Source organism: Podarcis pityusensis (genome assembly GCF_964106645.2).
Source record: "Podarcis pityusensis genome assembly, chromosome: 9".
In the NCBI taxonomy this organism is placed as follows: Eukaryota; Metazoa; Chordata; class Lepidosauria; order Squamata; family Lacertidae; genus Podarcis; species Podarcis pityusensis.
The window spans coordinates 36870069-36893393 of NC_138034.1; the positions used below are offsets into that span (position 1 = coordinate 36870069).

The 23325-nt window shown below is 40.6% G+C and overlaps 1 protein-coding gene across 5 annotated transcripts; it reads left to right on the forward strand.

The window, feature by feature from the left end:
- Positions 1-2416: 2416 nt before the first annotated feature.
- On the forward strand, positions 2417-22857 carry MAP9 (microtubule associated protein 9). 5 transcript variants are annotated; one of them, XM_081021473.1, is made up of 16 exons: positions 2417-2575; positions 4233-4364; positions 5200-5284; positions 6311-6526; positions 6626-6868; positions 10118-10347; positions 11210-11321; positions 11749-12029; positions 12849-12904; positions 14000-14165; positions 14871-14960; positions 16275-16439; positions 18292-18437; positions 18982-19114; positions 19732-19809; positions 22633-22857. In XM_081021473.1, the coding sequence occupies exons 2-16, from the start codon at positions 4293-4295 to the stop codon at positions 22753-22755; spliced, it is 2196 nt and encodes a 731-aa protein (XP_080877599.1). In that variant the 5' UTR covers positions 2417-2575; positions 4233-4292; the 3' UTR covers positions 22756-22857. The 5 variants fall into 5 exon arrangements, with proteins under 5 accessions (XP_080877599.1, XP_080877600.1, XP_080877596.1 ...); XM_081021474.1 differs by having other exon boundaries at positions 6629-6868; XM_081021470.1 differs by having other exon boundaries at positions 6311-6868.
- Positions 22858-23325: the final 468 nt, after the last annotated feature.

Genomic DNA, 23325 nt, shown 5'->3' on the forward strand with positions numbered 1-23325 from the left:
GATTGCAAGCATGCACCCCACTGGGGAAGGTGAGTCTGCTCCTATTTGCAAAGGTGGCACACGGTTTTAGGCAACAACACAGCAGTTGCTCCTGACTCCTGTTCTGCCTTCTTGCTTGGCTGATCAAAGCCCCCGCACCCAAACCTCCACTGAGGCTCTCCACTCCCTAGGAAAGCTGTTGTAAGCCGGCATCCTTGCTCTGCCTCCTAAAGCAGCAGAAGTTGGGCCAGAAGGGGGATGCTTCTGGTTCCTCCTCCTCCTCCTCCTCCTGCATCAGACTCTGCCAATCCAATTCCAACACTGTTCTGGGGTTCATGGTATGCATAGGCTTCCACACAATTGGGACTGCCAATTTCACAAGCAAATCACACGAAGGCTACTTATTTGTGAGTTTCTTGAATGTGGGTATCTGAATATCCACCCCATATCTTGCTTGCCCCAGATGTGCATCATCAAGTGATGTCCACTTCACACATCCCACATTTGTCATTTCCAGGGCCGGCTTGAGACATTTTGCCACCTGAATTGAACCGCAAAATGGTGCTCCCCTCCCTGCCAGGGAAGAAGGTGTGCTTGAAGATCTACATTAGGAATGATGTGGGGGATTTGCTGCCCCTGTGGATCCTGACGCTTGAGGCAATCACCCCACCTTGCCCTGGTCCTTTTTGTATTTCACTGTCATTTAATTCCACTGTTTACATTTCTCCCCTCTATACCCATATAGATTCCTGAGAACTGAGGATTCAGCTTCCTGCATCTGATGTAGTGGGCTCCGATCTACAAGATTTAAATGCCACAGAAACTCTGTAAGATGTCACAAGTCTCTTTGTTGTTTTCCCCAGGGAAATGTGCATTAGAACTGCAGCCTTTAATCATAACTTGTTTCCAGACAATCATTTGATTTCAGTCCCTGCTCCAAATTCATTTTTGCTGTGAATGCTTTGTTCTAATTTGTGGTAAAGTCATTAAAAATGCCTCTTTTCCTGATCTTGACTATAAATGGTGACATACTAAATTAAACAGCAAAAATGTCTCTCTCCATTTGCAGCAAATCTTTTGCTGCCATCCTCTGGAGATGACAAGCATTTCTCTCTCTCTCTCTCTCTAAATGGAACTATGGTACTTTGAAATGCATTGCATTGTCAGTGTAATAGGGTTTGCATGGTTGGAAAATAAAATGATTATCAGATATTTGGATGGTCAAATGTTCCGGCATTTTATAGGTCATTCGTATTTTTGAAGGTATGACCATAGCAATTAGAAAACTTACTATGAGCATACGTTGTTTGTCTGAAAGGAGGGTAAAGAGGGATGTTGGCGTGTGTGTTGAAACTAGCTTACTGTTCAAGAGTGAAATGTGCATTCATTGCTCTGTCCCTGCCCAGAACTGACATGTGGCCCTTCCAAGGTTGCCCAGACGCAATTGTGGCCCTCAGGCTGAGAATGGCTACCCGCCCATGGGTGAAAATCACAGCTGCTTCACTGCTCTCCTGCTAGGAGGCAAGTCATAGTTTGACCTAGCATTCTGTCTCTCTTCAAATAAACTATAGTTTATAGCACCTGGTTTGTCTGTATGTTGTGGGGGAACCACAAATGAAATCAAATCATGTTATGCTAAGCCGGATCATGGATAAGCTTAGCTGTCAACAGTGACACAACAGCAGAGCAGAGTGAAGTTGCCACCATTTAAACCCTTTGCACAGTATGTATTTACCTTTAAACTATAGTTACGCTTAACCATAGTTCAACTGAAAAATGATGTGTGAACCATGGCTGTCAACCTTCCCTTTTTTTGTGGGAAATTCCCTTATTCCAGCACTGTTTCCCGCTGCTATCCCGGACTGTTAGATATCCCATAGACGGTCCCCAGGACAGGTGAGGCTGCTGATCCCTTATTTTTGAGGCTGCTGATCCCTTATTTTCAAATCTGAAAGTTGACAGCTATGGTGTGAACCTATCCAGTGTTGGTGATGCTTTCCCTCACAATCCCAATTTCACCTTTTTCATTGCTGCTGAACATCAAAGGAGAAAATACGAATTGGCTCTATGGTTTGTACTGCAAAGAAGCACGCACAAAAAACAAAATTAATATCATGGAATGGTAGAGTTGGAAGGGACCACGAGGACCATCTATAGCCCAATTCTACTGCAACCAACTCACGATCGGTACAACCTGCACTCTTAGTAAGCTCAAGAACTACACCCCCTTTCCTTCCTTGCCCCTTTGCAGAGCTAGCTAGTTAAAGGGGGCGGGGCGAGAAGAAAGAGTCTTTATTTCGTCACCCCTTGGCCCCGCCTCTAGCCCCTCCCCCCGTCAGCCGCAGATGAAACCAGGCCGGCGGAGGGAGGGGAGGAGGCGGGGCTCGTTTCCCGTGGCAACGCTCCTCGGGGTCTGTGCTGTCAGTGCCCGCGTGGCGGGCGTTGCTAGGTAACGCGCGCGGCTGAAAGGCCTACGTTGCCCTGAGGCCGCGCTTGGCGTTCACTAGACCTGTAGCCGGGGCAGGGGCAAGATCGGAGTGGGCGCTGCTCAGCCCTCTCGCCCGAGTGCAAAGAAAGAACCTTCCCGCGACGCGAGGTACCGGGCGGGGAGGGAGGCAGGCGGAGCCCGAGGCCAGCTGGCAGGCGGGAGGGCGGAGCGCGGCGGGGTCTCTTCCCCAGGGAAATCCTGGCCCGGCCCGGCCGGGACCTTGGAAGGAGCTCGTTTTCAGTGCTCAAGGCAGCTGCCCGGTGTCTGTTTTCTGGGGGATAAAACCCTGCGGGTCTCAGTGGGGCTTCTGAGCAAAGTAAGGGGAGCTGCACTTGCGGCGCGCCTAGGCTGGATGATATTATTATTATTATTATTATTATTATTATACAACCCTATACCCGGGGGTCTCAGGGCGGTTCACAGAATAAAATCAAGATTTAAAACCACCACATACATAATAAAAATAAAAACGACAGCCCTATAACCCCATCACCACCACCACAAAAAACCCCCACATTTTTAAAGGGCATAGGAAAATCCCCGCAAGATCACCCATGTATGCGGGTCTAACTATAGGTGTGGCTTGAAGTTTCCTGCGGGGGAAAAAACGTGGTTCCACCGTTCGGAAATGTTCTAAAGACGCCAGTATCTCAGTTTGTTGACAAATGGAGAGCGTGCTGATTTTTTTCTTACCCATTTTTTTTGTTCCCCCAACCTCTACCCTCCGCCTTGATAAAACTGGAGAGTGTGCTTGGATATGTTTTTATTTATTTTTTTAAAAAACGAGTTTCTAGAGCTTTGGGGGGGGGGGGAGCATCTATAGTTTAAAACGAGTGCTAATTTTGGAGAAGGGAGTAGCTTTTTAATATTTTGCCTCTCTGCAATCTGCACGGAATATTCCTGGTCACACTTAACTATGAAACTTTTTTACACTTGAGTTCCAATCCCTGGTCCATATATTGTCTGCACTGACTGGCAGCAGCTGTCCAAAATTTCAAACGGGTCTTTTCTGTTATTACCTGGCAGTGCCAGAGACTTAACCTGAAACCTTCATGCAAAGCATGTTATCTGCCAGGGATTGTGATCCCATTCCCACTGCCACCAACACAATTGGCAATTTTTAACTAGGCATGGGTATATGGACTGAATGAGGAGGCGCAGGACCAAAAATAACCCATATTAGAGACCTCTATAAAGTCCCTGTTCCTCATTTGTTAACTGGAACAATTGTGTCATTTCAGACACAGGTGTACAAATTTATTCTCTGGTGTAAGTAGATCCATTCTTCCTTTTATGCAACTCCTCTGAATGATGACTGCAACTCAGTTACTCTTTGGTTTCTATTCACCTGGAAATTTTGATGGAAACAAATTAGGTGCAGAGGCTATAGCTTAGGAAGCTGTAGAACACCAAAGTTCAAATTATTGCACAGGTATAAATATTGAGCATTGAGCAAGTCACCTCAGCCTAATGTATCTTTCAAGTTGTTTGTGTAGAAAACTGAAGTATATCCTGTAAGGGAAAGAAACAGAAATAGAAATGAAAGAAATGGGAAAGAAATAGAAATGAACAGTAAAATTTTCATGCTATGCAACTAGATTAAAATTTTACTGTTCATTTCTATTTCTCCTTCAAGGGAATGTCAGTGTTGCCAAAAAAAAAGGGTCACTTTTCTTTCTTTCTTTCTTTCTTTCTTTCTTTCTTTCTTTCTTTCTCTCTCTCTCTCTCTCTCTCTCTCTCTCTCTCATTTAAATCCATAATGAAGATTTGCCTTCACTGGATCACAAGTTGAGCATATAAGATTAATTTCCTCAGATCAAGAAACATGTCTGATGAAGATATCAATACTTTAGCCTATACCAAAAGCCCAAAGTTCTCCAAAAGAACCACTTTTCAGGTAAAAGGTTTTGATCTGTAAATTATAACATTTTATTGCTGTACATTCTGTTACTTGCAAACTTAAAGTTGATGGTTTGTGTCTTGGTTCTGCATTGTGTTTATGAGTGATAATTGCCCAGAGCTTGTGCATATTTCATGTTCAGGAAAAAATGGATATACCACATACATGCATAAGGATGTATGGGTCTTTCAGAAATATAGGAGCTTTTCATTGTTGGTGGGCTGATCACAGAAGGGGAATCAGATTTAAAATTTATGAAAAAGATACCCCACACATTTGTTTATCTTCAGTGTTGATGGTTTTATTTATGTAAACATTTGATACATTGCTTTTTTCTTTTACGTTCAAAGCAGCTTACTTAAGCAATTTATAAAACAACTCACAAAGTCCCTAATAAAACCAGTTACTTATTTAAAAAAAACACAACCCTACGACAAGCATGTTAAATGTTTCAGCAGCTATACAAAACCTATTTTCAAGCCAATAGTTTCAGCATCTTGAGAGAGCTCTTTCATATCCTCAGGGAAACTGTTGAAAAGATCTTAGATATTCCAAACAGATCAAAAACATATATTTTTTAACCACTTCAAGGCAGAACTCCTAAGGAACCAATGGAAAAATACATGAATCTGTACCTTAGACAAAACAAACAAATTCAGGTTTTATCACTTTATGGTAAAAAGATTAGGGATTATAAATTGCCACATTTTTTGTTTGTTCTAAGTATATATTTTTAAAGCAAAACAATTTACAGTAAAATTGGAACTACTCTGTTTCCTTTGAAATAGTAATGCATTATCTTCCCACTCTCCTCCTGTTTACAATTTTTTAGGAAGAACTACAAGAAGCACTTCTTGCTCGCGCAGCAAAACAGCAATCTTCTGAATATTCGGAAGATTTTGAAAGTGATGAAGAAGGTAAGTTAAATAACATGACAACTTGAAATATTTACGTGTGCCCTTTCAGTGCTTTTTGTCGTATAAATAATTGATCAGTAACTACATGCAGAATGATCCTAGGCATGTTTAATTAGAAGTAAAGCAGCCATCCTAACCTTGATTTCTGTGCTGCTGGTTTAAGACTGGACGTCTCAGTCTTCTGGCTTCTGTTGTAATGACTGCTCATATGCACCTTCTGCCCTAACCAGCTGGAGGCAGCAAGGCTAAAGATCCAGCAAAGAATTAATCCACTTCACATCTCAGCCCCTTAGGATTGTTCTGTACGTTTCAATGAGTTTCATGGGATATGTTCCTTAGAGTTATTTTAGTAGCCAAAACACAGTGGCCCTGAAACTTATTGCAGAGCTTTCTTTGAATCTAGGCTGATGTGGATCAAATCTTTTGCTTTACACTAGCTCAGAGGCTATTATAATTTCATCCTTTTCCCCCTCCTACACAGAGACATAATGGCCTATCTCTTTCTCTATAGAGATTTGACGTTTATGGGGGAAAAATCAGAGTGTAACAAAATGTTGTCATTGATATTTTCTTATTTATGTTTCTAGTCACACCACCGCCCCCCTTCCCAGGTTTTTAATTTGAGTCAACAGAGCACATTCACTCTTAAATGGGCTGGTTTTGGTGTTTCTCCTCCCACCTGATCCTAAAAAGGTATAATCATGCAAGGCTTGGGGTTCTCTGAAGCTTGCATGGTTACTGCTGTGTTGGCTACACAACCCACACTCAGAAAATTAAGCGCGCGCGCTCTCTCTCTCTCTATATATATATATATAATTTGACACTTGTTCTAAATGTACATTACAGTACACTACGAATCTCTTTGGGAGATTTAGGAATTGGAAGGAGAAACATACAGTTTTGGGTTGGCACCATAAACCATATAAATATGTCAGGATCAAAATGCATTGCAGAATTATGCTTTTAACCAAATCCAGCTTGATTCCCTTTCTTTATCCACGAAATGCCAATCGACTCTGTTTTCAGGTTCAGAGGAGGAGTTTCCTGAAACTGTGGAAAACACCCCAAAGAAATCAATTTCCTTTGCAACATCCAAGTATAATCTTCGCAATATGAGCACTTTGAAAAGAGAAAGTGCAGATGACTTGTCTTCGTCAGATGAAGATGAGAGACCTCAGTATGTGTCCAGGTTTGAGAGAGAGATTTTGAGTGACGAGAGGCAAGCTGAACATTCTGGATCAGGTGAAGGGAGTGCGTCAAAACCATCCATTTCATTTGAAGTATCTCTGCCAGATCACTACTCTTTTGAAAAAAAACATGCTGATGACTTGATTTTGACAGAAGCTGAAGAGAAGAGACTTCAAGAAACAGCCATGTTGGAGAGTAAACATCGGATTGAAGAGAGGCAAGAAGATGACTCAGTTTCTGAAGAAGGGTCGGGTTTTGAAGAAGAAGGTGATCAGCAGGAAGAGGAACCAGTGTTTGAGTTGCAGATAGAGAGGGATGATACAGTTCAGTGCAAAACTGAAATCAAGCCAGTGCCAAGGCCAAGGGAATTTAAGACCAAGGCGGCATCAGCATCAGGTAAAGCAAGCATAATAAAATTCTGCTGCATGCATTATAATGCACTTTTCAGATTTTAAACAATATTATTAAGAAAAGTCCTTGTATAGATTATACAATGGAATATTTTTTCCTTTTAATTTGTGTATTTTAAAGGGAAATATTTTTTCCCTTTAATGGAATATTTTCCATTTCTTGAAAGTGTGTGTGGAATATTTTTTCCTAGTGGAATATTTTTTCCTTTTAATTTGTGTATTTTAAAGGGAAAACATCTGCAGTATCAATTTAATTTTTTCCTGTTGGCGGACTGTTTGTTGTTGTATTTCTTTATATTCCAAGATAAGTTTAAGCTATATTTTATAACGTTTTATACATAATAAAAAGTTGTCATTTTGCAGTCTCTTACAACAAAGCTTATAGTAACTTAGAACAATACCCTGGTGACCCATCAGTTTCAGGCCATTACACCTGTTGGATAAGAGAGTTACTGCCAGTTCCCATATGACATATCATAACTAGTTCTGGATTTGTCGAAAGAGTGATCAGGATCTACAGAGCTAGTTTAGATGTGTCCAAAACCTTGGATATGCACTAGGTACAGAAAAGAAAGATGACTCAGTTTACTTTTAAGGCAAACTGACCTAATTTGTACTTACTGGAACACAGCCATCCTTTGAATTTTACAATTCAGTTCTCAAGGCAAGTAACGTGTACAGAAATGCATATACCAAGGTAAAGTGTGCATTAAACTGTATATTGGGGAAATAGCATACAAAAATATATTAGGGGGGATTGCTTTGAAAAATTGCATGTAGATGTATGGATTAAGAGAAATTCACATTAAAATGCTGCTGGATTTTCATGAGGACATTTTTTTAATTAAAAAATGCAAACTGATGTTGAAATGTGGAGAGCTAAAAATATGAGAAACTGAAATTGAGATTCACTCATTCCTAGATGTGCCTAGTGCAAGGTTAAATTTTAAACTCATGATATATCAGAAGCTATTTCTGAAAGTTTCTAGGTAGGTTTGGCTGCTGACATGAAAAACTGCTCTTTGAGAGGCACAACGCCAAGGCTACCTTAGGTGCTCAGAAGTCTGGCAGTTCTTTGGACTGCAGGCAATAGCAGAAAGGGAGCCCCAAGAGGCTATTAGTGTATGAGGATCTTACCTTTAGCTCTGTTGTATCCCATGAGTTCTTAAAAGAGTTCCTGTTTATGATCAAGTGTGTCTGGCAGTCAGGGAGTTGTGCTATTTGTATTTCTATCATTGATGATGTGAAGTACAAAGGTTACCACATTGTTTAATTTCTAAACCAAGATGATTTAGCACCAGTGCTAAAGTCTGAAGTCACACACTGTGTCCGAAAGCCTTGCCCCCTTAATTCAGATATGTGGGGCAGGTTATACTTACTTGGTGAGTAGGAAAGGTGCATGTTCATGTGCACTTTCATGATTACTATATTATTGTAAGTGGATACACACACTTTCAAGAGCTGACAGCACCTGTGGCATAATCATGGTAATGTTAGGTTTGTGCTTGGCAGTAGTTATAACTATGGTTATGCTTGTTGATGTGGACATTCCAGTTTGGATTGTGGCTGTTCTCTTAAATGGCCCTGGGTATGAGACCAGATTCTTAGGATTGAACCGCATGTGACCCTTTAAGGACAGTCAGCACTTCCTGGCAATTTAAGATACTGAGAGAAGTCATACCTTAAGCCACCAGTGTTTTACTCTCAGAATTATATGATCCATTTTTCATTTGGGAAATAATTGCACATTAAGCATTTCAGGTTGCAATCTGACTAAATAGTTGGGGGAATTATTGTTTTGTTTGTTACTGTGTTATGTATTGTTGTGTTTTTATATTGTAAACCGCCCTATGATCCTTTGATATAAATGAATGGGTTTTTTTCCCTCCACTTGGTGGCAGCATAGTCCATGTTTGCCTATCTCCAAATTCAAGTCTGGTTTGCATGTCACATTTAATCAGGGGTAGTGAATGAAGTGCCACAGAATCATAGAATTGGAAAGGAGCACGAGGATCATCTAGTCCAATGAAGGAATATTTTGCCCCTGCAGGTGTTTTGAACTACAACTCCCATTATCCCTGGATGTTGGCAATACTGGCTGAAGCTGATAGGAGTCATGGTCCACAGCATCTTGAGGGCCCTTATTAGCTCACTCTGCATTAAACCATAGCCAGTGCTTTATTTGTTGAATGCAAGTGAGCACTGCTGTGGTGCACAACGTTCAAAAGTTCCACTTTGCACCATGCCAGCAGCAACAAACTACAAGCTTTGGCTTGTGGTGTGAACCAAACCCGTGCTTTTGGTTCATTGGGGGCAAGCAAACTACAAGCCTGGGTTCAAATGGCACGACAAGCTCACAGCAAAGCCAGGAATGTGGGACAGGCGTAGTAGGCACTTTGGGACAGTGCACACTCACACACTGCTCATTCACACCTTAACTATGGCTTCATGTGGTGCCAAAATGAGTAGTCGGGCAGGGCAGCACCATGGAGCCAGACTTTAGGCAGTGGTATCACTGTTACCCCAGGGGGGAGGGGCACTGCAGGCACACAAGTGGGAGCACCAGATAGCTTTCACTGTTGCACCCATTCTGCCCCAACCTTGAAGTCACTCTGTCCCAGTAAGCACCAGAGATGCCACTTCAAGGTCGTGCCCTGCCCCATTGATCACCCCTACATGTGATTCTGCTTCAAATATTATTAATTTTTAATGCTTGGATATTAAAAGCCAACTTTCTTTTTTGTGTGTCAGAACGTTTTCAGCAGCTAAGCTAAGTCATAATCATACAGTAGTTCTATCAAGGCTTTACAAGAATTCCTGTAGGCTGGTTTTTAATGGCACAGGGAACTGCATTCCTTGTGCAAGTCCAGGGGCACCGCTCAGGAAAGCTCTTGAGCTTTTGGAGCAAGGCAGCTGTTTAATCCCTGTGCTCGCTTGTCTGATCAAATTAGGGGAAGCTCCCTGACCTGACTAAAATGAAGCTTAGATAGAGTCCCTTTATAGATATACCTGTAAGCTCATTTTGCCAGGGCGTGTCACTGGTAAAAGCCCTACCCCTTGTTCTTTCTGTACTTGCATGAGCTACAGGGACAACTTAAGAGAATGAGGGGTTCTGTGGGTAACCTTAGTTGTCTCAGTGGGAACTACAGTTCAGGGACTTCCATAGTTTGAATTTACACCCCCCCCCCCCAGTTAAAATGACAATTTACAATTTCTTTCTTTGTATTTTTCTCAGCTGAGAATATTAGCATTCCCGCGCGATATGATTATGCAAAGCCATCTTCTCAACCTAGGAGTGTTTTGAGAAAAAGCAGCCATGTGGAGGATTACGAAGGAACTAAGGCAGAGGATAGGACATCTCACAGCCACAGATTTTCACTGTCTGCACCATCTTCTGAAACAAGGCTAAATGATCAAGTGAAGAAATCTGAAAATAGAGCACTTTCTGAAAGTCCTGGTCCTGAGGTCAGAAAATAATTCTGATCTATTGTATATGAATAAAGGGTGGAAGGCAGTCTGAGTGAAGCTCTCACAAGTCCCATTTCTATCCATGGAGAGCTAAACACATATTTAACTCTCTTCTTCTGAAATCACTGAGATAGGTGGCTGGATCCTGCCTAAAGTTACCAAGTTTATATTTTGTTCCAACATATACGGATGATTTTACCCTTTGTGTTCTACAATCATTCCATAGCTTTACACCAGTGAGAAAATGTTAACTTTGACAAGAACAAGCTAGGAATGGTTACATATATATTTTCAGGGTGGAAATGTGCTCCAGTGTGCAACAAAATGATGTTCTGATGTATATGATTCTTCAGCAGCCAAGAGGTTGGAATTCAGGATCTGAATACATTGAAATAATATTAAAACCAGCTCTGAGAAAAGGCTCAGTTTACGCATAGAGGCTGCATACACACCATACACTTAAAGCATATCCCCTGCCCCCAAATAATCGTGGTAACTGTAGTTTGTTAGGAGTGCTAGGCACTGTAGCTCTATGGGGGTAAATTACAGTTTGAAGAAGTGTGGGAGTGCTTTAAATGTGTGGTGTGTGCAGGCAGTAACTCCACTTTCCCAAGAGTAACTCCCATTGAATTCAATAGGAGAACAGCCTAAGAAACAGGTGGGGGGGATAAAGAACTTGTTTTTCAATTCTAGCAGCTGAATATCTGTAGACCTGAGGTAGGCTAAATTTTACATTGTTTTTAGTCTTTATTTTGGGAGATACATTTGGGGGATTTTCTTTTTTAGAAATCTTTTTAATCTGATATGGATTAATCACAAGTAATGATAGGCTTGCCTCTACTTTCATTTTGCATTTTAGGGCCCCTGGATTGCAAGCTCCTCATCCCCATTCCCTATTCATTTTTCATCAGCGGATGAGAGAACTGGAGATTCCAATTTGGCAATATCTGCAGAAGAATCTTCTTCAAAAGGTAAATAATATGACTACACAATATTTTTTAAAAAATTACAATTCAGAGAGTGTTGCTTTGTAATGCTGAGCTCCTTATAACTTAAGTCACCTTCAAGAACTTAAATCAAGTTGCCTTGAAGTAATTTCTTATTGTTAATGGGGAAAGTTTGAAAGGCACAGTTAATAATGATCTACTTTAGTTGTCCCTTGATCTTCCATCACCATAAAGGGAATTGGGGGGGGGGGGTATTGCTAACATGCTGAAATAGAGAAAGAACACTTTCTTTCAAGTTAGTCTTTAAAATACATTTGTCTCATATAAAATTAATTCTGAGAAAAGCTTGCAAAACACCAGATACATTCTCTTATCTCTTTCTTTCCTTCCCTGGCCCTGCCCAGTGTCTGATCATTAACCCCATGTGAGGCTTCTTTTCTTTCCATATTAGAAGATGAACAGAAAGAAACTGATAACTGCAATGATCTGAAATTGCTGGAAAGTGGCAGAGAATCCCCTTCTGTGATAGAACTAATGATGACAACAGTTTATGAGAAAAATAAGAAACTTCACAAGTCAACTGAGGATTATCTGGAAGGAAAGCTGCAGACATTAGAACACAGTGCCGTTGAGGATGGATCAAATGAGACAACAAAGGAGGATAAATTTGAACAAAAGGTAGCACTAAGTACTTCAAAGGCTGTGCTGGGTACTTCAAAGGATTCGTTAAAGGTGTGTTTCATGGACTGTTGTCATATAGCCTTAAATTGATACGCATATGCACACATATTCACTTTTAAAAAACTTGTTTGGCTGCTAGCCGCTTATGACTATGGAACGATGTTCTTCTACCAGTGGTCAACTAAACTGTGCTCTAGTATTAGACATTTCGTGTCTATTTCAGTTGTGGTTGACATATGTTTCCTCTTGCTCCATTCAAAAAAGACATTTGATAAAACAAAATCAATGCTCGTGGGTAAAGACCCCATGGTAATATTGCCAGCAGACAGGCTTGGATTCAAAGATCCCGCTGCACAAGTAGAAGACATTTCTGCTTGTTCAGAGGGAGGTCGCTGATTGGCTCACACCCAAACATGGTTAGTAGTCCCTGAACTCTCTTCCTTCATGTGCAAAAGATGCTCTGGGGTGTTCTCCAAATTTCTAGAGCCATTTGGAAGCTATAAATAGAAGGAAAATGTGGATCATGCAGAAATTCTTAGTCCTTGTTATTTGGTTTATATTTCATGAAGGCAGAATTCCACAATTTTATATTGTGAGCCTTCTGAGTATTCAGAGGCTTTTGATTTGGCACACGCAATATCTCAAAATAGGTGCTGCATAAGTACAGTGGTACCTCGGGTTAAGTACTTAATTCGTTCCGGAGGTCCGTACTTAACCTGAAACTGTTCTTAACCTGAAGCACTATTTCTGGGTTAGCGGAGTCTGTAACCTGAAGCGTATGCAACCTGAAGTGTATGTAACCCGAGGTACCACTGTAGTGCTATTACTTTCCAGGCTGTACAACCAGTTTTCTTTTTCTGGTTTTATTAGGAGGAAGGTGAAGAAAAAGAGACAGGTCCACAAAAAGCAAAATCTCCAATAAGCAGGTAGGAAATTTGGTACATTCTTCAGAAGCCTGGTTGTTTTCTTCATTACATATTGGACACGATCACACGGGAAGGTGACATAAATGTTTCCAGTTTTCTAAGTCACAAATGGCAAATTTCACCAGCTTAATTCTCTGTATGAGGTAGTATCGGTTCTCTGAGCCCACATTCTGAAATATTATTATTACTATTATTATTTTCCCACCCTTCATGCTAAGGTTCCAGGACAGGTTACAACAATTAAGACCCAATGGTAAAAACAGTTTAAAACAATGTACCATCACAGAAATAAGGTGTTAAGTAGTGCTTTGCCCCAAACCACATTGTTCTTGTTACTTTTACACACACACACACACACACACACACACGTGTGTGTGTGTGTGTGTGTGTGTGTTTTAAAAGGTCATGTGAATGGCCTCAATTTTTTTTAAGTTTATCTGGCATGAATGTTTAAGTGCTGATTATTTTCCGTTTAAATTCCTCCAGATTGATTTTTTTTTTTAGCCCTGAAGCATCATTCCAAAAATCAGAGTCAGTTTTTTCAAACTTCTGATTCTTTGTATAGCAAGCATAGTTTTCCTTAAAATGATTTAACGCATCTAATGATATTTTATATTTCACCTTTTCTGAAATTCTTGACTCATTAACAAACACGCTCAAATTGTTTGTTGAAGGGAAAGGTCCAAACATCAAGAGTGGGTTTAAAGAACACCTACACCAATCCTCATAAAAGACAAGGAGGAAACTTTGAGACTCCTGTAGTTCAGCCCCAGACCAAAACCTTATTAGCTAAAAAACAACAAACACCCTCATCTGTGTAGGCCAAGGGATTCTAATGTCAATCTCCAGCTCACAGAGTTAGGTCACAGTTCTTTGTACCTACAAACTTGGGGGCCATTTCTATTATTCCAAATAATTTCATGAGCAAGTTTCTCTCTACAAGGCACAATTGGCTCTGCACATAATGCTTTGGAGTCAAGTGCTCTTTGAGACTATTATACACCTGAGAATGTGTATAGCTTCTCAGTAAATGGGGACACGTATCTGCTTTTACATGTCGTATACAAAATTTGGTATGTCATTTTTATTTTACAGATCTTTCAGCTCTACCTACTTGAAGAAAACTGGGAAGCACTCCCCCATCCCAATCAGTACATCATCTCAATATTTGGGAACATTAAAGGTCTTGGACAATAAGCATTTGCAAAAATTCAGTGCCGAACTTGACAAAGCAGATAGTTTACGGGCAGCTGTCTACCAGGTAAGCCTTTAGAGCATTTTAATGCTGTGTCATTAAGAATATTTCCCAATTTGCTTTAAGGGAGGCAGGAACCTTTGTAGATTTATGTGTCATTTATTCAGAAAAGATGTGAATATAATAGTCTGCATTTCAACTTGCTGAAAATCAGTTATAGACATTTGTAATTTTTGTCCTTTTAAAAGTTGTTTGAAGAATAATTTCATGCTGTATTTCAGATGGTCTAAGTTACAGAGGAGGGCTGGCTGCTAAGTTTTCTTGAAGCAGCCAGTTCAGATGTTATATTATCCCTGGGCTTCTATTAGGATTGGGAGTGGCTCTGGAGCTTGTTCTCCTTTCCCCACCTCTCATTATAGATAAAAAGAGGCAAGATTAACATTTATTTATATGTAAATCTCACACACCCCACTTCCTGCCTTAATCAGTCATTCCTGAAAGTTGGTGAAACTTAAAGGAGCAGCCTTTAACACTGCATGAGGAGTTATGATTTGGAAAGGAGATTGCCTGATAAGAAAGACTTGTGCATGCCTAGGACATTCTTTTTAATCTCCGCACAAAAGTCCTGCTCTTGCATATATCAAATTATGAGAGCAGCTGGGATATCCTGTGTAAGAAAAACAGATTATCCCTCTGTTAAAAGGTAATTTCATCCTGTTAGGTCTGAAAATTGCCTATTACAGCTTTCTGCTTTTTTCATTCCTTCCATAGGACTGGTTGGAAAAGAAAAGAATCTTTCTTTTGGAACTACAAAGAATAAAAAGAAACAAAGCTGAGAACTTGAGAGAAAAGAATGAAAAGGTTTGTTCTGAAAATAGTTCGTCTTAAAGGGACTTGCTATAGCATATAGTTTTCCACATGCTAAATGCTAACATTGAGATTCAACATTGTTTGACCACGCATCCACTGATGCAGTAGAGCTACTGCTTTCTCTGTTCCTATCCACAGCCCCTCACACACCCGTTGTTTCTAGCAGCAGCACTAATGTCTTTGTGGGAAATATTTAGTGAGCACCTCACTTACAGGGCTTTGAGAAGACTCCCTCCTCGACTTAGTGCCTAGTGCGTGCACCCTGCTCACGCAGCCCAAAATCCGCCACTCTTGTAATCCAAAACATCTGGAGGGCCATAGGCTGATCTGAAAGGGCAATGAGATTGAACAAAGGTAGCATAACAGTGGTTGCTGCTTGTGAGAAACTAGAAGAACATTCCCTGGAAAGTTTTCTTCAAGGTGGACAGTAGCAAATTAAGAGGGGCACAGACCCTTCTCACAATAGCGACACATCTATGTAAACGCCTGCACATTTGAGGCAAATAGTTTTGAAATAACTTTTGTTGGGTTGAAATCACGACAGACGAGTGGTGGGTGTCAAAGGAGAGGCGTCTGCCGGGGCAAGCCCCGGGAACTCTCTTTTATTGAATATTACAAACATTGCCACAGGTGTGCTTGTGGCTGATTGGTTGATACAAACACAAAGCAAACTGTTGCTGATTGGTTAACATAGGTACAAGGCGGGCATTACATATTACATTAATCACTGATAGTTCAAAGACTGGGAAACGGAGCTGGAACTAGACAGGCATGAAACCTCCTAATTAAATTATAACTAAAGATTGATATTGAGAGAACATAACATGAAGGAATACAACAATCACGTTCTGTAGATGTGGTCAGCAATGCATTAAGAACAGGTCAGGATACACTGTTTCATGAACTCAATGGGAACTGTTCAGAACATTCTCAGACTCTTGTGCAGAGGCAAAAACTTCCCAGAATGTAAGAGAGAAAAGAAGCAATAGTTCTAAAAGCAAGACTTTCCCACAATGCCACAGTTATGTGCAGTAAGAGAAACTGCAGAAAGAAAACTTCCCTTCAAACTTTAATTAACCTCAAGATGGTTTTCTGTTTAAACAAAACCAAGGCATAGCCAGTAGATAGGATGCTAAGTAGTAAATTTCCTGCATTACGAGGCAGATATAGTCTTACTAGAACAGTAACTAGCAGGGCACACAAATTACTGTGGTACACATGTTTGCTTGACCTTTTCCCAATTAAGTCCAGACATAATAATAATGAGCTCTCTTTTTTTAACTGCCAATGTTGCCTCCCACATAGGAAGCAGCTGCTAAGAAAGAAGAAGCACTTGCATCCTTTGAAGCCTGGAAGGCCATGAAAGAAAAAGAAGCAAAGAAACTAGCTGAGAAGAAAAGACTAGAAGAGGCCAAGAAAAAGATGGAAGCAGAACTGAATGAGAAGAAGAAGGAAGAGGCCCAAAAGGCAGTGAGACAATTTCATATTGCAAACATTAGATTGAGGAGAGAGGACTAATGCAGACAAATGGACTCTGCAGCTAATGTTCACGATACTTCCACACATTTACAATTCATCTTAATAAGTGTCGAATTCTGCAAATGAATTGCATACATAAACCAATTACCCGCAGTAGGATACCTTCCTTTTCTTTACTCTTGACAGCAACATATGCATGAACAAAACAATTTTGCAAGTGGATCTTGTTATCTGTGAGGCCAAGTAATGGGACAAAATCTATAAAACCCGGCTGCAAGCTTTAATCAGTACACTAATCGATAAAGCTTCAGTGAGTTAATTGGCAAGGGCCAATTCTCATTGGTGATGCTGAGAGTTAAGGACTTGCTCGTTTCTAACCTGGTTTGATTCTGGTGCGTTGCCATAATACAGAATAAAAGAAAACATTGAGGACATGGGATAGCCTGAAAACTGTATGGGAGCAAGTTAGTGCAGAATACAGTAGCCTGGTCAATGGACAAATAGAGTATATTGTGCCATTTTGGAACTACTACACTGGCTGTCAATACATTTCCAGGCATAATTAAAGTGCTTGTTTTAACCTATAAAACACTAAATAAGGATGATGTGCCCCATGCACCCTGTTCTCAGATTCAGCCTCTCTTCAGCAACTGTCCAGCAGCAGGTCATTTTTTTCTTTTCCCCACTGCATTCCTCCAACAACACCCCCATCCAGAAGCAGTCGGTAATAAAATCCATTCTCCTTTGGTTGGGGGGGGGGGAGCATGGCAAAACCTAATCAAATTCTTTGTAAAGCATAAATCAAAAGCCTCCCCTCTTTTTCGAAGTATCAGAGTAGCAACTACACACATTTTTTTATTAGGAGGAAAAAAAGACTACTTGAAAATAATAACTATAATTATTTATTACTTATACCCCGCCCATCTGGCCGGGCCTCCCCAGCCACTCTGGGTGGCTCCCAACAGAATATTAAAAACACAATAAAACATCAAACATTAAAAACTTCCCTAAACAGGACGGCCTTCAGATGTCTTTTAAAAGTCAGATAGTTCTTTATCTCCTTGGCATCTAATGGGAGGGCGTTCCACAGGGCAGGTGCCACTACCAAGAAGGCCCTGTCCTCTCCCTTTCCTTTCACAGCTGTTTTAAGGATTCTCAAGCTTCAGAAAACCATTTAAATACTTTCTAAAACCCAGTCCCGGTTCTTTCGGCAGCTGATTCATTGCAGCCTATTTGCATATGATTCTTCGGGCGCACCTCTTGATTAATGCCAATTATCCAGATTGAGGAGGAACCTTCCACAAATCATGCCAGTAACAGAGGCTCGTCCATGGCAGGGGCACACTCCCAGGTCACTCCCATTCTGCTTTCCAAATTGGCAGACCCAGGATTGTGCGACACTGTGGGATTCAGTGAACTTCCCAGACCCCACTGGAAAGCATTGGGAGGCTTTGTGCCTCATTCTCTCCCTTTCCCCTTGCTTGAACTTCGCAGCCCCCAGAGGGCTATGAAGAACAACAGCCATTGACTCATAGGCATGATCAGAAACCGGATTGGTGCAATTTGTTTAATCGTATTTTAATAATTTTATCTTGCAAACTGCTCGGAGCCATGCTGAAAAGCAGCCAATAAACTGTTCAGATTAAATACATAAAGCGCAGGTGCCTTTTCCTTCTTTTAATGTTAGGTTTGCTTGTTAACTAATTTTGCACTGTGCACATTTAAGCAATCAATTGACTGGTTTAGAGCAGATTATTAATTAACTAGAACATATTAAATTGCTTGACAACCCTGATAAGATCTCCTCGGTGCACATCCCTGATGGATTTGTTGCTTTCTTTAGGCTTTTGAGAAATGGAAAGAAAAGAAAGCTGAATATTTAAAACAACAAATAGAAAGGAAGAAAAGAGTTGAAAGATTAAAGAAGAAGAAAGAAGAGGAGGTTGTTGCAGAGAAGAAGAAAGACAGCACATCCGCTGTTGAAAAATGGTACAGTTGTTATAATCATTGTTGGTAGCAGCAGCAGCAGCAGTAGTAGTATAAAATACTTTAAAAGTACCTGACATTTTCTAAACACTGCATATATTAAAAGATAAAGCAGTCCTTTCCCACAGGCTCACAGTCTAATAGACACGACACAAAAGGGAAAAGGAATGTGGAGGGCAGTAAAAAACAAGCATTGGAGTCATTTCTCCTTCTCTGACCAGTGGATGTATGGGGCCAGGTCACAGAATTGTAGAGTTGGAAGGGACCCTGAGGGTCATCTAGTCCAACCCCCTGCAATGCAGGAATCTCAGCTAAAACATCCATGGTCTCCCTGGAAGGCAGGGGGTGCAGCTTCCCGACGGCCCTTGATACCCTGGCTGGTGGCAGAGGCCTGCATATGCCTCCATTTGGTTTTTATACAACATTATAATGATGCAGGCAAGCACCTGAATCTGACAATGCTAAGGATATGTTGTCTCTGTGTTACAGTGTTGTTTTGTGTTATTTGAGTAGGATGCGTACATTTCCTTTGTGTATTATCCTTTAGGAACGAGAAAAAAGAGGAATTCCTGAAGCAAAAGAAAAAAGAAAAAACCCAAGAAAGAAGAAAACAAATAGAACAAGAAGTTGAGAAGGAAGAAAAGGATAAAAGAGCAATAGAAGAATATGAAAAATGGCTGGTAAGTGTTTGCACTTGTGATAATATCCAAGATTTGACATACTGTATAGAAATTTTGGCGAGTGAACTTTCAATGTCTTAAAATCCCCAGATGGTGGCAGTATAATCTCTCTTCCTACAATTGTTGGCTCTAGAACTTAGAAAACAACCCTCAGGTGTATGTGCAATGCCTAGCATTCTGCAGACATGTATTAGATTTCTGCCTTTAAAGTAAGATGCTACATAGATGATGTAGAGGAAAAGTGTTATTTTGCACACTTTGCGGGATTTCCTGGAAGCGTGTTTGAATTTCCCAGTAGACATGCTTTGGTTTTGAGGGACTTGGAGAGTGGAGTGCAGAGGGCAGCTACTAAATTTAAGAGGGCATCTGCTCAACAATGTAGGGTCTGGTGACCCTTGACATTAAGAATATGTAGCAAGGTTTATTTTAGATATCATAATCACCTAAGGATGGCTGGGATGGCTAATTTGTGGCCCTCCAGATGTTTCTGTTTCTGTAGAACATGACGGCTGCCTCACAAAGATTTTGGTATGTATGCCACTGCCTTACTAGCAGTTTCTTGTCCCAATGCTATAGTCGGTGACAGTAGAGTCTTCTCTTCTCCTGTTCACTGTCAGGAAGAGCCGCTGCTTCTGCAAAGCCATGTCAGCCCAGCAAAGAACCAGCAAAGTCTAGCAGCAGCAGCAGCTGCCCAAGTGAGTGACTGTAGATGCAAGGAAATGGTTTCATAGATGAGGATTTTCATTATTCAGAGTTGATAGAATAGTTATGACTTATGCTTTATACTTATACATAGACGTAGTTGCATAAATGTGGAAATTAGAAGTCGCTTCACTCTGAGCCAGCCTCCAACAACCTGGTGCCTCCAGATGCTGGCTGGGCCTGAACATCTGGAGGGCACCAGATGCACAAAAACCGCTCTAAGAAGTTTCCCGGTGGACAGGAGCCAACACGTCCAATACTGGCATTCAAAGAGAAGCAGTGGCGTATATAATGTGAGCCACGTTCTTGGAACAGGAAAAGAAATGTATGGTTTGTGTTACGCAGTGTGGTCACATCAAACGTGCATTAACTTGTGTGAATTCAGTTACATGTGCTTGGCACTGGCAGTGGTCTTTCCAATGGCTGTTGCAGCAGAGAAAGGGGAGAGACTAAGGAAAGAGGGAGCCAGGCAGGCAGGCAGAGGAAGAAGACATCCCAGCTCCCTTGACTTCAGAAGGAAGGAAAGAGGCATTCAAAGAGAAATGCAGGCAGAAAAAGGCTGGAATGGATCCGGAATGGAGCTGCAGCTTCTGCCTAAATCTAAACAAGCCTAGTCCTGCCTCTGCCAAATGCAAGGTAGTCGAGTGGCTAGCATGAGTAATCTGGATCGTGCAGTGAAGGGGAGCTAGCATGGTGTAGCAGCTAGAGTGTTAGGGTACAACTGCAGAGGCCCAAGTTCAACTTCCCATTCGGCCAGGGTGCTCTCTGTGTAGCCTTGTGCCAGTCTCTCTCTGTCTAAACTTAAGAGTCTGCCTGGGCTCTGAGGTCCGCAGGGAAAGCCCTTCGTGTTCTCCCAGTTGATGTAGCCCGCAGGACAGGACCTCCTCTGTCGTGGCACCTTGTTTGTGGAATTCTGAAGCAATGTCACTATCTGGCTTCCAACACCACTTAACAAAACATCTTCCTACCCAGGCCTTTGGAAAAAACTGGTGTCAGTGCCAGCTCTCAATGATGTAGTCTCTTTGCTGTACTCTTATTGCTTGGGATTTCAATACGAGACACCATGTTTTATTGTTTTAATGTAATTGTAGTGAACCACTCTGGGATTATAATTGATGAAGGGTGGTTTGTAAATTGACAAATAAAACAAGATAAAATAAAATTCATTGGGTTGGCTGTGAGAATAAGAAGGAGGAGGGAACCACATATGCTGCCCTGATCTCATTTTAGGAGGGGTAGGATGATGGTGATGATACATATGAAGATATCCTTTTCCCTCTTATGGGCTGTTTTACCTATTCATAGAAACCGAAAGAGAGAGATTAAAGAAACATAAAAGGACTTCCGGTTCTCCATCCTGCAGCTAAATATATTATTCACGCCATTAAAATCCAACCATTCTGTAAACCAGAATTTTTCAATCTTCAAATCTCAATATTACAAGTTAATTTTCTCTTTCATGCAAAAAGTCCATAAGAAGGTTCCAGTGCTGAATAAATGTCAATAATGATTTATTTATTTTAATTAAGCACATTAACTTTGCTATCTCAGCCAAGTCCAATAGTTTTATCGGCAATTCCTCTATAGTGAGTAGGGCTATATCTTTCCATCTTTGTGCAAATAGCAGTCTTGCCGCTGTAATAATATATTGGCAAAATCTTCCTTAATCCATTTCCAGTTGTATGTCCATTAACCCTACAACAAAGAGTTCCCGGGCTTCAATTGAATATTAACCTTTAAAATCTGTTGTATCAATATATGTATTTGTATCCAATATTTTTTAGCCTTTTTACATGTCCACCAAGCGTGATAAAATGTCCCTTTGTGTTCTTGGCATTTCCAGCAAACATTTGAAACTCCTTTATACATTGTCAGGAGATAAGTACCAATGATACATCATTTTTTAAAAAAAATCTCTTTAGTTTGTTCCAGGCTATTTAAAGCTTGGTTTGTTAGTGCTGACTTTATCCTACGCACAAACATCAGCTTGGTGATCTGAAAATACATGTATTAAGATTAACATCTCTAGGGTCAATAGGTCAATGGTACATCTGCTAAGTGTTATTTCAGCATTGTGCATGTTTTAAATCTGTACATCATAGCTTTATATATAACTTTAAAGTTTAAAAAGGGCCCCTTGAGTCCTCTCAAGAGTACTGATCATGCTCCTATTGTATAAGAAAGTTATGTTTATGTACTACTACCATATAGCCAAAGAGTGAAATCGAAGAATAAGCTAAAATTGCCCTCCAAATTACATGCTTTGTGAGCATCTGTTATGCCACATTGAATAGATTGTTGTGCTGGTTTTAAATGGATGTATTTGGAATATTTGTGATTGTGCTGTAAAGGCAGCTATCTTTATAAAGAGCGTCATAGCAACTGCTGGTGTTCATTAAGTTACAGGAATTTATAAACCAAAAATTGAAAATATTTATAACCAGAACAGACTAGATACTTTGTTTAAATGAACTATTGAAAAAAAGGTTGTTTTAGCTGCCTGGTGCTATATTGGAAGCTATAACAAAGCCATTAAGACTGCATGGAACTGTTAGCATGAAATGGGGAAGGCTGATTTATTTTAACTTAATTATTGAAGTCCACTTTCATAACAATGTATGGCACTGTAAATAAGCATGCAGCTCTGCCAAGCTAAATAATAATTAAGAGACAAGTACATAGAAATAGGCATCTGGTGCATCTGTAATTTTGTAAAGGAAGCTAACGTTGTCTTGTGGAGAACAAATTGCAAACTAATCTAGCATTTATCCAGGCAGTGTGCTGCTAACTATCTCAATGCGCTTGATTGTAAACAGGAGAAGAAAGAAATGAACCAGATGATACAGACAAAGCAAAAGAAACTCCAGGTCATCCTTGAAGATGAAACTCCACCTCCATGGAGCCCACCTGGCAAAGTTGTTTCTTCAAGAAGCTACTGAGATGCCCAGGGCCATGAGGGAAAGTTCCAACCTTCTGCCATTGTCTAATCACCGTTATTGCACAACATCTGATTTTAACATGAATTGAAATTGGCTCTTTCATTCTTTCGGTGTAGGTGGTGATTTGGCTCTTTGGTATGGGAACGCCATCTGTCCTAAAGACGTGGTGCTCAGTGTGTAGCACACCATTTCCCAGAATGCAAGCTGCACTGTTTATAGCAGTACACTAAGTAGGCCAGGGTGTTTTTTTCATCAAAGCGATCAGCAGATTAAAAAATACTGAGTGCAGTAGTAAACAGAAGCTGCTGTAGCACACCGTTGTTGATGGAAAATGATATTTAGAATACCGAGAGGGCAATAATTTTCAATTAGAGGGGAGCAGTTTAAGGAGCTGTGATTTGTCCCAAAAGTGCTTCTTAAAGCCTTAGAAGATCTTCTTAAATTACAGCGAGCTCCTCTAATACTTTGTGATGTAAGATTTTATTTTATTATATACCACCATAAGGGCTCTTGAGGTGGTGCCCGACAATAAAAACATAATCCTGATAGAATAAATATTAGAGAACAGCA